Here is a 16,048-nt window from a genome sequence, read left to right on the forward strand (position 1 = left end):
GAAAAAATTGAAAATAAGGAAAAGTCTGATTTATAGACTATATTCAGCTGTTTTGCTTTCAAGGACAAGCATATAAACTAGCAGATAATAAGATGCTGCCAAGTACAGGCCAAATGAACTATTTTAATGATTAGATAAGATTTGTTTCTAATTGCCCTCTTTTTAAAAAATGAAACTATATATGCATATGTATATATATTTAAAATACTGGAAAATTTTGATTTTCTAGGTAGGCTAAACATTTCCCCTAATATCTTATAGATGGTGGTGATTTCCTTAATGAATCTTTCTTCCTAGATAATGCAAAAGGAAACATGCCCAAGGTGTATAAAGATGATTACCAGCTCCAAATTGGAGGGGTCAAAATTCATGAGGTTTTACTGTACTTACAGTATCTTTTTCTTGGGGTGCTAAACCTGTAGACTGTGTTACTTTTCTTATGATTTCAAAATGGAAATACAAAAGTAATGAGAATACAGAAGAAAGTTAAATTAAGAATGGCTTAGGTTTGAGAAAATGATAAGTTGCTTTTCATTTTTTAAAGTCCTTGGTTAAGAATGATGGCATTGTGTCATGAGGTACACAAGATATGAAAATCCCACCCAAATCCTCAAATTGCACTAGGCAGTGGTAGGTTATAGAATATAAAATATGTAGGGTCTGAATACTTTTGAAAAGCAAGGAAAAGTCAACCTATGAACTCCTGCTTTTTTCCTCGACTGTTCTCTTAGAGTTCCCTCTAGTGGTACCATTTGATTACTACAGGATGATTTAAAAAAAAAAAAAGACTTTAGATGACTTCTACTTTAAACAAAGAACAAAAACCCCTACTCTGTGTCCTCATTAAATGGGGGCAGACCCTCCCTCAGCAAAGCATTCTGTGGAAAGAGTTGTGTAGGTGCTGGTCCCTGGCTGTTTGCAACCACTTTTCTGATGCGGTTGACGACACATGACAAACTCAGCTATATGGAAACAGAATCTAGGTTTCTATTTTTCATGCTCCCCAAAGGCATTAAAAAACACACACACATCAAGAAAATCATCCCAAATGTGTTTTTCAAAAATTCACTGTCCATAAATATGATATGTAACAACCAGAAATGATTTGTTTTATTGGATCTGCTTTAAAAAGTTAAGTAATCAATTATTATTCAAGAGCAATGTTCACAACAAAAATCACATTGTTAGCTTGCCAGAGAGGAAAGGATAGGAAAGAAGACCTGTGGGAGAAAAGGCTTGGGTAGCCTGAAGAAAGTGCACATCTTGAGTGCTGATGACACATGAAGATGACTTTCCTTGGCCTACTAACATAAGCCATAGAATCCCACCTATCAGGCAATAATTTGTGTCCGTGCATGTAGAATAAGAAATATTCTAGTTACTAAAGGAAGTGATTACAACTTATTCTATTTAAGACCTTCCATTCAGAAAGATGATGGAAGCCTTTGTGGGATACTGGATCTCAGAGGTGCCAGATGTCTGAGCCTAGCTGGGACTGCTCTGTACCCCATTGTGACGGAGCACTTTTTAGTTACATGAAGACCAACTCTCTGTTCTTTCACAGATGGGAAAAAAGTTGCAGCCTGGCTAAGTCAAGCATCTTTGACAGTTAAGAATGATTTCTTCACTTAGATTTGTCACCATGTAGCTTTGTTTGAAATTGGCCATTTTTTATCTTTTATTGTTGTTCCAACAGTGAAGTTTTATGGCAATAATTATGGGTTACAGCAGTATGTAAAGAAAAATGACATGGAGTGGCCATATTTGCATGTGTCTGTCCCCGGAAGGGTGGACTGTGATTTTATTGGATGTCTGCAGCTATTACCTTGAAGGATAAATTTTCATTTTTCATCTATTCTTCCCCATCTAGATTGTATCAGGATTAACTGTAATTCCAGTAAGTGCCTATTCAAAATTTTTAAAATGTTATTCCTCCATTATAAAATGATGTAAGCTAGTTGAAAAAATGAAGTGTTGTGTAGTGTTTCCAAAAACCCATTAACTCACTCTTGAAGTACTCCAGCTCATCCTATAGGTGTAAAAATTCATTGTGATCTTTCTATAATTGAGCAGTTTCTCATGATCATTCTAAAGTTTCAATGAGAAGGAAATTGACAAGAATTCTGTAAAAGCCAACTACAGAGATGGTACATTCATCCTTTTGTAGACCCCCAGCTAGTGGAAGTAACTACTTCTAGGTGATGTTTGTAGTTTCTTCATGAATGACCAGATACCAGAGTAATCTCAGTCAGGAAACCTACTTCTCATCGTGTACAAAGGAGGACATTGTACTGTATGACCCCTAAGGTACCTTGCAATTATAAAACTATGATTCTGTGAACTTCCTCTTTCCTATTTTTTTACCTTACATTTCTTACTGGAGCTTGAGTCACTTAATTTCCATGGCTTTGTGGTTTCTTTTGTGAATTATCCTAAAAAAATGAACCAGTGACTTAGAAAGAGAGTTGTCTTTCTAAGTATATTATCCATAGGATACAATTTCCTTCAAGTGTTTCCATGACAAAAATTAAATTTACATAATGGATTTTTACACCTTAATCATATAGCTATAAAAGCACCTTTAAATCTGAACATTTATTATGATGATATGCATGCCAATGATTATGTCAGAAAGTAGATGCATGGAAAGAGGCTTACTTAAAATTTGGATTATAGCACATGAAAGGAGTGTGGACTGTGATTTTATTTGGAGTCTGTATCATTTACAGACTGTCTTTAAGCAATATTGCACCATTAAATACTTTTATAGTTTTTTTCTTCAGATTTTGCTGACCACATTATAGACTCAATTGATATTAACATATTTAAAGGGTTATTTTTTGTTTTGTTTTGTTTAAATGATACTGGCAAACTATCCTTTTTTTTTTTAAAATAGTGAACCAAAATATTTTCTTTAACCTTAGTGAATGAATGATGAATGAAAGTCCATGGGTTGAAATATCAAAATCATTGACCTTACATCTATTCATCAATAAATTGAACAGGAATAAAAAGTAGGGTTTATACTAGTTTAAGTAAAAACAAAAAGCAACAAAAGCAAAACTTTGCTAATACAGAAACAAAAGTGATTATTAAAATAACATTAACCATTTGAAATTCCATGATTACTCTTAAAATGGTTTACTTTACACTTTTTAGTACTTTTCTTTAAAAAAAGACCTCTCAAACTTAATAAGCTGACTGAAGCATTAATTAAATTGATAAACTATTTACTGATTTTCACTCATTAAAAATCCCATTAGCAAAATTTCCTCAGTAGTTGGCAAATGTATTTGCCACCACTCTCTACCCCATTTCAAATGGTTTTTAGGCTTAATGTTACAGCCCCAGTTTTGCTCCCAGTACTCCCAATGGCCATGGTAGCTCTCACAAAGCATCTTTCCTCGGTAAATACTTTCCCTCTTCAAATTATGTGGATGTTCTACATTTCTTCAGAATTTGCAGAAAATCCCCTCATGTCAGAAAAATAAATGTTCTTTTCTTCACATTTTAGTTTATTTTAATTTAGAATAAACACATACTAAATCTTAGAATTAATAACTTTGATTTTTAAAATATCTGTCTAATGAAGACTAGAAGCATTGATGAAATTAAGAACACTTAAGTCTATGAATTACATGTTGGGTATATATGAGAAAAAAATATGCTTTTTGATATCCCTATCCCTACAAAAATTATCTATTCTTTTTTTTAATATTCTTTTCCTTATTCAGTTACAAGTGGGAAAAACTTAAATTTCTTTCCTTATTAAACCTACTCCTTTTCTCTGTATTTTCCTGGCATTTCATCTTTACTATTTTTTAATATTTCATCTTTGTCTTTTCTACAAAGTTCATTATACATTCCCTTCAATTTTGAGGGAAACCTGCTATTTTGTAGTTTTTCTCTCTGATCTAAAGAAAAAGTATTTGTCCTGCACCAACCCCTGGAAAAATATAGGCTTGTAGGTATGTATGATTTTCTGAAAGCAGGAAGGCTTATGTACCTTTATTGAATCATAGATTTATGACTGTCTTTTTTCAGAAAAAGAAAGAAAGAAAGAAACATCTCAGCAAAGGTCTTGTGAGGTTAGCTTAACCACAAAACAAAGCAAGAAAAATAATCATAAAGAATCATAAAACAAATTGAGAAAAAAATTAAAACTAATTCCAGATCTAATTCAAAATGAGAATGTGATGTTTAAATGTTTGCTGCCAGTTGGAACTTCTATGATTAAATTTCCTCTTCTCCCTCCATCCATCATTCCTCCAGAAATTTCTCTGCTGCTTCCTCTACAGCTTAACAGTTTTCCTGCTACCCACATTAATAGGAACTAAGAAGTTCCTTCATCAGGAATTTCTTTTTTAAAGCTAAAATTCAAATGTTTCTATTTTCAGAGCTTTATGATAAATTGGGAAAAGTGAGATGATGGGAAAGCAGGAGGAGGCCAGAGGAGTATCTGGGCACACACAAGGGCTTTTTAGAGTGCCAGAGATTTCTACCATCCCTGTATCTGGCACTCAAATGTAATATCCAAAACCTTTAGGAATTGCAAAGAGGAGAGATCCCTTTGTTACTTTCCGTAGGGAAAGAGTAAATTTAAATTTCAAGGTATATTTCTATTTGGCAGGTCCTGAATTGCTGCTATTTATTCTGACTAGAAAATTATAACAGTCAAAAACTTCAGAATGGTATAATGGACTCTGTTGCCCTTCCCACACTGAGTTCACTTTCCTGTGTTGAGAGAAATCTTTAAAATAAAAAAGGCATTTTCTCTGTGAACAGGTGACGTCAGCTTTGATAGTTTAGATGACAAACTGACCATCTTTGCACATATACCCCAGCCAAACAGAGTTATCTTATGTGAATTACATAATTTGTCATTGTTTAACTGTACCTGGCATTTGGAGCTTGCGACCTGCTTAGATGGCTACCCTATTGAATGACTTATCAGTGAGATTATATACCTCATCCTCCCCAACACAATTGTCATGGTGGGTCTGAGAACATGAAATAGATAAAGAAGTTGTTTGCCTGCCAAATCAGAATACCACCTTTCATCTTCATTTTATCAAGTATTCAAAAAGACAATCTTTCTTGATCAAATAATCTCATGGACATTCCTAATATAGCCATGATATTTGAATGAAAATGAGAGAACTTCCTTATTCTGCAAGTTCCTTAAACACATATGGAGCTTTGCATAATCAGGAAGATGAAATTGAATCATTAAAGGATTCATGGAAAAATGCTACCAAACCATGGCAATTTGTAGTAATCATAAGGGGAATCAATATGGGTTAGTAGTGGGGGTGGGGGAAGGAATTAAAGATATTTTATGAGAAACAGTCATTAAAAAGAAAAGGAAGCTGTACATAATAGAGAAGTACAGTTTCATATAGAACCCTTTTCTTTTACTTGATATTTGTTGAGTTCAGAATTTTTTAAACAGGAAAATTATTTTTCTCCTTCAATCAAAAAGAGTGGTATTGTTTTCCGATACTGTAAAATACCAATCAATGATGAATAAATAGTGGGAAAATATGAATTATATATAATTATCCCATGGATTATCTTAGGTAAATGGTGACTGACTTGCTATTTATATAAATTTGTTGTCTTAAAAAAGATTTCAACATCTCCTCTGCAACCTTGTTGCCATGATTAATTTTCTTAGTATTTCTTTCCCTCATAGGTAGTCCAAAGTAAAACAGCCAAAGTGTGCATAAATTACCACAAATTCTGAATTAGTAGTGTTCAAATAGTCTGTCACTGTTATGCTATGAGCCAGAGTTCTCAAGATAGTGTGGTACAGATAAATGTTTCCATAGCTTAATCTCCATAAAACATCTCTCAGAGAATACTCACTACATCATTTATCATTGTTACTTAAAAATGTTTGTTCTAAATTTGGAGGCATCATTATACAATAAAAAGAGTGATAGATCTTGAGTCGAATGACGTGGCTTCAAATTATGGCAGACCCTTAATACCTATGTAACCTTAGAGGTACTCTTTCTACTCTTCATCCCTCATTTTGGTCACCAGTAATATTAGTTTTGAGGTCCCTGCCAGTTCTAAGTGTTTGATCCTAATAGTACCTATAATTACCTTTTCTTCTCCAAAAAACATTTAGTGTTATAATCCCTTGATATTTACCCATCTAGTAGATTTGAATAGCTTAGTCCTATCAAATATAGGTTAAGACCTGTCTATTTTCATATCACATAACCAACTCCTTTAAATATGAAACAGATGCCTAGTCTATTTCAAATTAGTGTTAGGAATACTCACTGACTACCATTAAATTGTTTTTTCTTTGCAAGGCACACAATTCTGCCAAGATCTGATGCACCTTTCCAAACAAAAAAGCCTCAGGCTTAGATTTTAGGTTGTAAATTATCTGATTCTGACCAATGCCCCACAAATGACTTTCTTTTAAGAATGCTTCTTTTTCATTAAGCATCTACCTTCTTTCTACTTCTTCATTCTTTTCCCAATCCCCCTATATCTTCTTTTCTTTCTTTTTCTACCTCACTCCCTTTCTCTTTCTTCATGTTAAGCTATTCTGTCTCTTGTTACCTTTATTTCCTGTATCTGGAGCCTTTTTACTTTTTTTCTAGTTCTCCCTCTCCCCCTTATTTACCCAACCTTATTTGACTTTCATAGATTTTTAAGATATGAATATAAATACATATACACCTACACATACATGAAGGAGTGTGCTGTTTAATATTTAACAACCAGCTCTCAAAAAAAGCATACACAATATATTTAAATTCAATCTGTCTTAGTAATATTTCCTTCATCACTTTTTTAAGTCTAAAGAAATAAATCAAATCCTGATTTAAGAGTTCACGAATTTCTGCGATGTAAATGCTTGCACTGAAATTTTTAACAATCTGCTTTCTAGAGACAGTTTGGGATACCTGCAGCACAACCCTGTGCATATTTATGTACACACACACACACATGTCTTTCACATTCAAGACACATTTTGACTATTTCAAATTTCCTAGAATATCGTTTGTCTAACTCAAATAAAAAAATAATTGGCAAGTACTTTTTAAAGTATCCAAACTTTAGCAGTTTAACAAGTGTTTATGCTATTACAAGAAGCTAATGCTATTAAAATTAAGTCCATGAATAATTTCACAGATAAAGGGTCAAGTAGTACATTTCAATTGCTCATATTTACTACTCAATTCCCAAATATAGAAAGGAGAAGGAATCATAATCTATGAATGCTTAACTTCTCTATTTTGGCTAGAATGTAGTAAAGAAAGCCGTATTATGTTATTGGAAAATATACTTTGATGGATTGCTCAAGTGGATAATAAAATCCATGTATTATCATTTTATTACCAGATGAAAAGATAGCCTGGATATCAGCTATTAGCCCCTTTTCTTATCTCAATATAGATGGGAAAGTAATAAAAAGATGAGAAATGTCAACCAGTAGCATTTAAACTGTATTAGATTTCTTTCATCTTGCATTGTCACCAGGCTGCTTAAGAAGATGCAAGAGAAAATAATATTTATTCACATGAAAAAAAAATAGAGAGCCAAGAGCTAGCCTCTGAAAAGGACATCTCTCTCATTGTCTTCCGTACATCCCAGACAATAACAGTTTCATATTGATCAAGATTTTTCTATCAACATATCAGTTCAATAAGCATTTATTTTACACCTACTACTATGGGCCAGGCATTACACTAAGCACTGAGGATCCAAAGAAAAGCAAAAACAGTTCCTACCCTCAAGAAGCTCATGACCTAGCAGGGGAATTAACATTCAAAAACTATGTACAAATAAGATATATACAGGATAAATTGGAGACAATCCCCAAGTAAAAGCACTAGCAATAAAGGAGACCAGGAAAGGCTTATTGCATATAGTGCAATTTAGCTAAGACTTAAGATAAGTCAAGGAAGTCAGGAGACAGAAGTGAGGAGAGACAGCATTCCCAGCATGATGATTAGACCATGAAAATGCAAAGAGTTGGAAGATGGAGTGTCATGTGTCAAGAACAGCAAGGAGAGAAAGACAATAATCACAGAATATAGGTAGGAGAGTCAATAAGATTGGAAAGTTAAGGAGGTGCAAGGTTAGAAAGGGTTTAAAAGTCAGAGGATCTTATATTTGATCTTGGAGGTAATAGAAATCCATTGCCATTCACTGAGAATGAGGAGGACATGGTCAGACCTGTGCTTCAGTAAGATTGCTTTGATAGATGAATGGGGGGTAAACTGGAGAAGAGAGAGTCATGAAACAAGAAGACCAACCATAGGCTATCGCAATAGTCTAGGTATGAAGCAATAGGGTCTTGCTAGAATGGTGACAGTGTCAGAGGAAAGAAGGAAGCATATAGGAAAAATGTTGTGAAGTGTTGTGAATCAATAGGATTTGCCAACAGTGGGTAGGAGAGTGAGGAGTGCAGCATGACACCTAGGTTGTGAGCCTAAATGACTAGTAGGATGGTGGTATCTCTGACAGTAACAGGTAAGTCAGAAAGATTTAGAAAGAATGGTAATGAATGAAGTTTTGGATCTGTTGAGTTTAAGCTATTATGGGACATCTAGTTCAAGATATTTTATTGGCATTTGGAGATCTGAGACAGGTCAGGAGAGAGGTTAGGGCTTGAAAAATAACATAGAGATGATCATTGAAACTTCTGGAGCTGATGAGATCACCAAGTAAAATAATATAGAGGGAGAAAAGAAGAGGGCCCAGGACAAACTCTGTGGGATATCTACAATTAGCAGGCATGACCTTTATGAAGATCCAGCAAAGCAGCCTGAGAACAGTCATCAGACAGGTAGGAGGAAAACTTATTAAGTAGTTTTATGAAAACTTAGAGGGAAGAGAATAATATCAAGAATAGGAGAGTGATCAACAGTGTCAAAAGCTTCAGAGTAGTCAAGATCCTTAAGAAAACATCATTATATTTGGCAACTAAGAGATCTATGGTAACATTTTAGTAGGATGATTCAGTCAAAGGCCAGACTACACAGAATTAAGAAGAGAGTTAACATAAAGGAAGTGTAGACATCAAGTGTAGATGGCCTCCTTGAGCGGTTTAGCCATGAAAAAGAAGAAGGCATATAGGCAGATAATTAGCAGAGATAGATGGGTAGGTTTTGAAAACTGTATAGATGAAAGATCTCTTAAGAATGGGGAAAATATTTGTGTAGATAGCAAGCAAACAGTCAGGAGATAGGGAGAGATAGAAGAATAGCGAAAGAATGTGGTGAAAGAGGAAGTAATCTATTGGAGAAGATGGGATAGGAAGGGATCACTTGTGCATGTAGAAAGGTTTTCCTTGACAAGGAAAATGGCTACTTCTTCACATGAAGAGATAGTGGAAGAAAGTATCTGAGTAATGAGAGATGAGGAGGAGGGGATAAAAGACAGCTCTTGGAAATTACCTTAATTTTTTTTTCATTGAAATATGAGGTAAAATTATCAGTTGAGAGGGGAGGAGGAGCCTGGGATGTTTAAGGAGAAATGTAAAGGCTTTGAAAAGCCACTGAAGAGAGTGGAATGTAAAGTTCATCACCTAAGAAAATTAGTAGATGAAAAAGAAACTGCATAAAGGAATATAAATGTAGAAAATGGAGCCAATGGCATAAGTCAAGAGAAGAGGAAAGGTAAATAACTTCCAAAAGAAACTTAAAGGAAATCATAGCCTGAAGAATAGAAAAGCAATAGAAATATATTGAAAAAAAAAACAGCTATCTTGAATGGAGGGGATTGGTGTGTTCCAGGTAAATGAATAAGACAAATGGAATTTAAGTAATGAGAGCTAAATTAAGGGAAGGTCAGTGTGAATTCATCAACAATGTGACTTTTAAGGAATTTTTTATAAAAATAAATTTATAGAGGCTTTGCTTGTTTACATTTAAGGCCACACAAGTATATGCATTAAAAGAATTATGGGATAAAAAGAAATTTAGGCCATTTTTATTTATTTACTCATGTCCACATGATAACACAAACAGAAATAGTCCCAGATATTTTGCTAAGTGTTCTCCTACCTACTTTAATTAACCTCCTCAATTTTCATGATTTCTATCTTTACATCAGTCACCTACTAGGATAGTCACACCAGAGATTTCACCATTATCCATAACTATAACTGAATTATTATAAAATTCCAAATAAACATCATGTTGAAGATTCCCTTGTTGAAAGAGTTGAATGAAGAATAAGGAAAGGGAATGTTGGTAGATACAGTCATAAAAAGTTTGGAAGGAAGAGCTGGAGAATATAAAAGAATGCAAGAACTACTCTTTTCTAACTATCATTTCAAATTAGCTGGTTGTTTTGTCCTGAAAAGGACATTTTCTTTATGTAAAATGATGGAGGAGGAAAAGATGAATGGTGAAATGAAGGGTCAAAGTCTTCAGAAGTCTTTAACTTTGCAATCATTGCCTGGGAAAAGAACATTTTATTTTTTCTGAAAAATACCTTAAAGATTTTCATTAAGGCTGATATTGGAAAGGAGGGGAGGGTTGCTTCTTTTCTTAGAAGGAAGCATTGCTCTCAATAATGTTATTACCTCTAAGTTTATTGAAAACTGTCAATGTATTCTGAAGCCCTAACTCAGCAGTTGGAAGATATTTGCATTGTTTTAAAATGTTAATGCTCTCAAAATTAAGGTGGGATATAATTTTGCAGTAAATGTTTTAGAGAAATAATAGGACTAGTATTTTGCGAGTTCATGGTCCTGATGAGCCTTGACACATGATAGAAAAGTACATTGAGTTCTCTGCTTAGCATACTGCTAGATACATCCATTCATTCAACTTATTACTACGACTTTAGAACTTTTATCTTATTAAAATAAAATCTCATTAATTCAGTCTTTACTAATTCAGAATTTTGATCCTTCAGACAGGCCTGAGCTGAATTATATAGCTATCTATGAAGAAAAGAATTGTTGAATAAATTAATTGTGTAAACAAAGTTACAAGGGGAATATTTAAATTGCTTAAGAGAAGGAGCTTTTCAAGTATGTTCCCAAGACAGATTTATACAAATGTTATGTTAATTAGAAATTATTCTTATCTATAAATTGAAACTAGTTCCCTCTAATAGGCCTAGAGTATCTCCGTTAGCCTAGAATATTTGAAAAAATTAAAAATTGTGTTTCTGAAAAAAAAATATTCTGTACTTGACATACCAGTTCTAACTCTACTCCCTTCAGATTTGGACAGAAGTAATGTGCTTAATTAACAATAGCTAATCCTAAAAATTGCAAAATATGATGAAAATGTTCATCAGCACATTAGCTGGCCAGCTTACCTGGCACCTCTAGTGAGTTTCTAGATTTTATTGAGCATTACATTTTAAATACAAAGGAGGCAATAAGCACTTGATAGAGACGGTAAGTGGAGAGAGACAGGGAAGTTTCCACTGAAAATGCACTATTCTCCCATTGATTTCACCCCCACCATTGTTAACTTTGGTCCAATACTGATATAGAAGAAAGATGGCAAAGTGATGGTCTTTGCCATTTGAAAAGCAAATTCAGGAATACCAGGCATAGCTTATTGTGTGGGAGAGAGTTCTTTTTTCTTTTGCCCTTCCCTTCCACCCCAACTCATACTGGGTTTTCTTTTTCATATTTCTATTTCCTGATTCTGCTTCATTGGAAAATGTTTTTCATGGTATCATGAGCTTTTCCCACTATGAATCAGTCCAATATACTTCAGATTTGCAAGTATGAACAGTGCATTTCTTGAACCACCCATGTAATTTCATTTGTATGAGAAACTCTACTAAATGCAGGTTGTCACCCAATTTCTAATATCAAGAGAAGTTTTTCTAGAGTAACAAAAAGTTATTCACTTACCCAGGATCAATTAGTCAGTATATATTAGAGGAAGAACTTGAACCCAGGTCTTTCTGACTCTCAGGCTGACTCCCTATTCATTTTGCTGCATTGTCTCTCATAGTACTATTGAAATGAATTGTTTGACATTCATTTGTATTTCTCTAGTATATGTCTAGGACAGTTAAGATCTCTTTAGAGATTCAGAAATGAACAGGTAAGTCATTAACAATACTACTTCAAATACTTAGATATTTTCTTTATTTGAGTAGATGAATTAAAAAAGAATAATCAAGGATATATGTAGTTAGTAAAACCATAAAATAAAATGATATCATGTGATCAAGAAATGCAGAAACTATATAGATAAATACCAGAGTACTTCTGGGCAGTGAAATAATATTTATAAATAAGACAGACAGAGAGTAAGAAGAACTTTGGTCGTTCAAGTCACTGAATATAATATCAATTCAATTTAAATAAGAACGCTTAGAAAGGAGCTATTCATTTAGAAATATAAAATAGTACCATATAAAATAGAATAAAATGGGTTAAGAGTCTGTCCTGTACAGAGGACAAAAGACCCAAACCTGGAAACATATTGAAAATGGTAATAGACTTTGGATTAAATACTTTTCCAGCATAACTCAAAATCTTTGTTTATATTTGTGATAATTTTATCTTCATTCAATGGTGTCTGCATGCAGCCATATGCCATTTTAAATCTGCTTTGGAATCAGATGGAGGCACATAATAATATGTATACATGCACATATATATGTATATGTTATATGCATATATATGTTTATGTTATTTATGTGTGCATACATGCATATATATTTGTGCAAACAAGTCAGTTCAATCCTGACTCTGACTAAATATTGATTGTTTTTCTCTCAGATTAGCCAATTGAATTAATTTATCCGTCAAAATGGTCTAGCCAGGTCTCCGTTTAGGTATAGTCAATGTTTTATATTTTTATTAATCCCAGAGGAAATAAAAAGAGACCTAGAATAATTTCCTCCTGAGCAACTGAAACCAGATCCATCAATGTAATTCTGAAACCAGACCATGTAATTTTGATTTCTAATGCAGTATGCCCTTTTGTAAAAATGGCCATTTACTCCATGGATTCCCATATTTGTAGCATACTAAATGGTCATATGCTTGTTTGAATTAAATCTACTACTTACTTGATACTTGAATAGAACAATGTTCTAATCTGTATGGATTCTTCAACCAACAATGCAGTTCATAACCTAACTATACATAAACTAACTATATCCATATCGTAGGATAGACAGGTATTCTTGTCTGTATTTTCCATTAAATCCTCCAAAGACAACCCTCCCATTGTGCTTGGGTTTTCCTCTGTATCTCTTGCCACTGAGTGGATACCACTGTAGAGTGTTGGACACCTATTGGTTATTCATAGCTTTCACTCTTTCTCACTTATCTTAGATTCTCTCTCATTCTCATTCTATCTCTCTCTCTCTCTCTCTTTCTCTCTCTCTCTCTTTCTCTCTTTCTATGTATCTATATATATGTGTGTGTGTATATATATGTATGTATACATATATATATATATATATAATATACATGACATAAAGAAGTTATTGCCTTAGAATGAACAAAAACCAACAGATGAGGTTTGTGTAAACCATTTGTCCATGATTTCAAATGCAAGACAGATTTCTCAGTGGTCTCTGAAGGGACCATATAAACATTATCCCAAGATTTTGAGAAATGTTCCAAATAGGAGTGACCTTGAGTGTGCAGATACCTCTGTAAGTCTGTTGTAGCCTTTGGGCAGTTGCTGTTCTAATAAATAGACTAAAAACCTAAAGGCCTGAATGAGAGCTGATATAATTTCTGCGTAAGAGGATTGATAGAAGACAGGCAGGCAGACGTTACTTTTCCTTTTTACCTGTTAGTTAAAATAACATCCAGGATGCTCCAAATTCCTATCTCCTCGACAAATCAAACTGATTTGGCACATAGTTTAATTGTTGCATAGTCACTGCTACAGCTGGGTGACCACCTGTTTCTAAGTGCTTCCAAGGGAGTAAATTGAGTCATTGGTTTCGGAGGACCTTGAGTCAAAGACAATTTTAGGCAAAAGAGTAACAGCAGAGTTTTTCAAATGGAGAAATAATATTCACTAGGCAGAAAAACATGGGGTCCAAGCCAATGGCTAAATATAAATATTATATAATAAATAAGTTAGTGTTGATGATATGAGATAGTTTTAGAGGCAACACTAATAGATTAGGTGATGCTATTTTGAAGAAACAAATCAAGAGTTTCTATTTTTTTAAATGTGTATTGATATTTTTGCAAAGATGTTTTGGAGTTATGCAGAAATGACCTGAGACATATATTTTTACTGGTTCTTTTACAGCCCTCGCTTTCTTTTATCTCTTTATAACCAGCATGTTTTCAGCTTAAAAGAATAACCCAAGACAACATCGAACATTTAGTATATGATTTCATACCTGATATGAATTGTACTTTATGCTAAATGAGAGTACAAAGTTAGTCAAACACTTAAAAATGTACAAAATTCTTACAAATTTTAACAAAATTGTTTTAAAAATTGTAAACAAAATTGTTACAAAAAAGAAAATGGTACTTCAGGCTTAATGAGAGTGTAAAGTTAGTAAAATAAAGTCACAGTCCAAATGTTTCCTTTCATTAAAATTAGGCCTTTTGAAATCCACTTATTTAAACTTATCAAAGATAGACTGGCAAAAAGGTATATTTTAAAATTTAGCAATTTTTTTAGTTTATGTTCATTTGCACTTTGGTATAAATATGATGTTCAGAAAGGATCCAATATCTCTAAAAGTTATTTTTCTTCATGCTGATAAATGTTTATTGCTGAGATGTTTATCTTGATGTGGCATAAATGGGCACAATCAATATCAAAACCATTGTGGCAAAATGGGTTTCATGATAATATATAACAAATTTTTTCTCTATCACTTTCGAAGGTTTACCTACAAACTCTTTAATTAAAAGTGATTTGTATCATTCTGAATTCCAACTTGTCATATCTGAATTCCTGATGCCATCATACAATTTGGGTATACACACACATACATGCACACATACATATGCATGAACACATTCACAAAAGAGGATCTTTTTGACAGATTTTAAGGGAAAAAATAGAATTAAAGCTGACAGAGAGAAAATCAAAATTAAGTCCTCGTGAGTTTATTTCCATAAATCCATTCAGTTCAATCAAATTAAAACGTACTGAGTACCTAATAAATGCAATAATATGTATTAGTTGAGGTAGTTTGTCATGGTAGATAGAAGGCTGGATTGAGAGCCAGGAAGACCTAGATTCAAGTCATTCCTCTGACACATACTAGCTCTATAAATATGGCAAGTTTCTTAACCGTTACATGCTTTAGTCAACTCAATGCAAGTATAAATTATAGAATTGTTCATCTGAATCTGTCGAGTTCTCTACATCAACAAAATGACTTATATTTAACAAAATTTTTAATTAAAATTAAAACCCTGAACCATTAGTTATTATAGAGAATGCATTTTATAGGTATTCTCTATAGGCATTAAATACATATTAATATGAAGAGGAATCTGATGGATTTTCCCCAAAAACCAAGGTAATTTCTTTAATTTGCCAACTTCCACATTGCTAAATTTGAAGTCTATGAAATGAAATTCTATAGTTATTGCTCAGTAGAATGAAATCTATTATAAAAGGCATCATCAAGAGAAATGAAATATTTTTCAATAACTGTCTGAGTTTCCTTCAACACCGAGGAACATTTTCCCCTGACCCCCACCCCATAAAAAAATCTATGGAATTGAATCAACAAAATTAAATGAGCACCTACTATGTGAAAGGCACTAAGGTACTGTGGGGGTTACAAACTATAAAAGTGTTCCTGGATTTACAATATGACTCAGGAGTGAAAACAAAAAGCTCTCGGATGTTTAGACAATAGGATAATATTTAAATACAAGTTCATGGTAATCCATCAATGAACAAGTATTTATTAAGGTCTTACTCTGTGTCAGAAACTTACTAGGTTCTGAGGATACAAAGACAGAAACAGTCCCTGCCCTCAAGAACTTTACAGCAGCTGAGAGGATCAGGAAAGACCTCATATAGGAAGGCTGTGTGTTAGCGGGGTCATGAAGAAAACTAGGGACTTTATGGGGAAAAGGGTGAGG

General features: G+C 33.5%; 1 protein-coding gene across 21 annotated transcripts in view; it reads left to right on the forward strand.

Annotated features, from left to right (window-relative positions):
- NRXN1 (neurexin 1) overlaps positions 1–16,048 on the forward strand; it is a 1,385,770-nt gene that overhangs the window by 611,848 nt on the left and 757,874 nt on the right. For 12 of the 21 annotated variants that reach the window (XM_027865387.1, XM_027865388.1, XM_027865391.1 and 9 more), the window contains one exon: positions 1,871–1,897. The exons of the other annotated variants lie outside the window; for them this stretch is intronic. In XM_027865387.1, coding sequence (XP_027721188.1) covers positions 1,871–1,897 — 27 coding nt within the window. The remainder of the gene's footprint in view (positions 1–1,870; positions 1,898–16,048) is intronic. 21 annotated transcript variants of the gene reach the window in all.

Source organism: Vombatus ursinus, unplaced genomic scaffold, assembly GCF_900497805.2.
Source record: "Vombatus ursinus unplaced genomic scaffold, bare-nosed wombat genome assembly UNPS02014778.1, whole genome shotgun sequence".
Lineage (NCBI taxonomy): Eukaryota > Metazoa > Chordata > Mammalia > Diprotodontia > Vombatidae > Vombatus > Vombatus ursinus.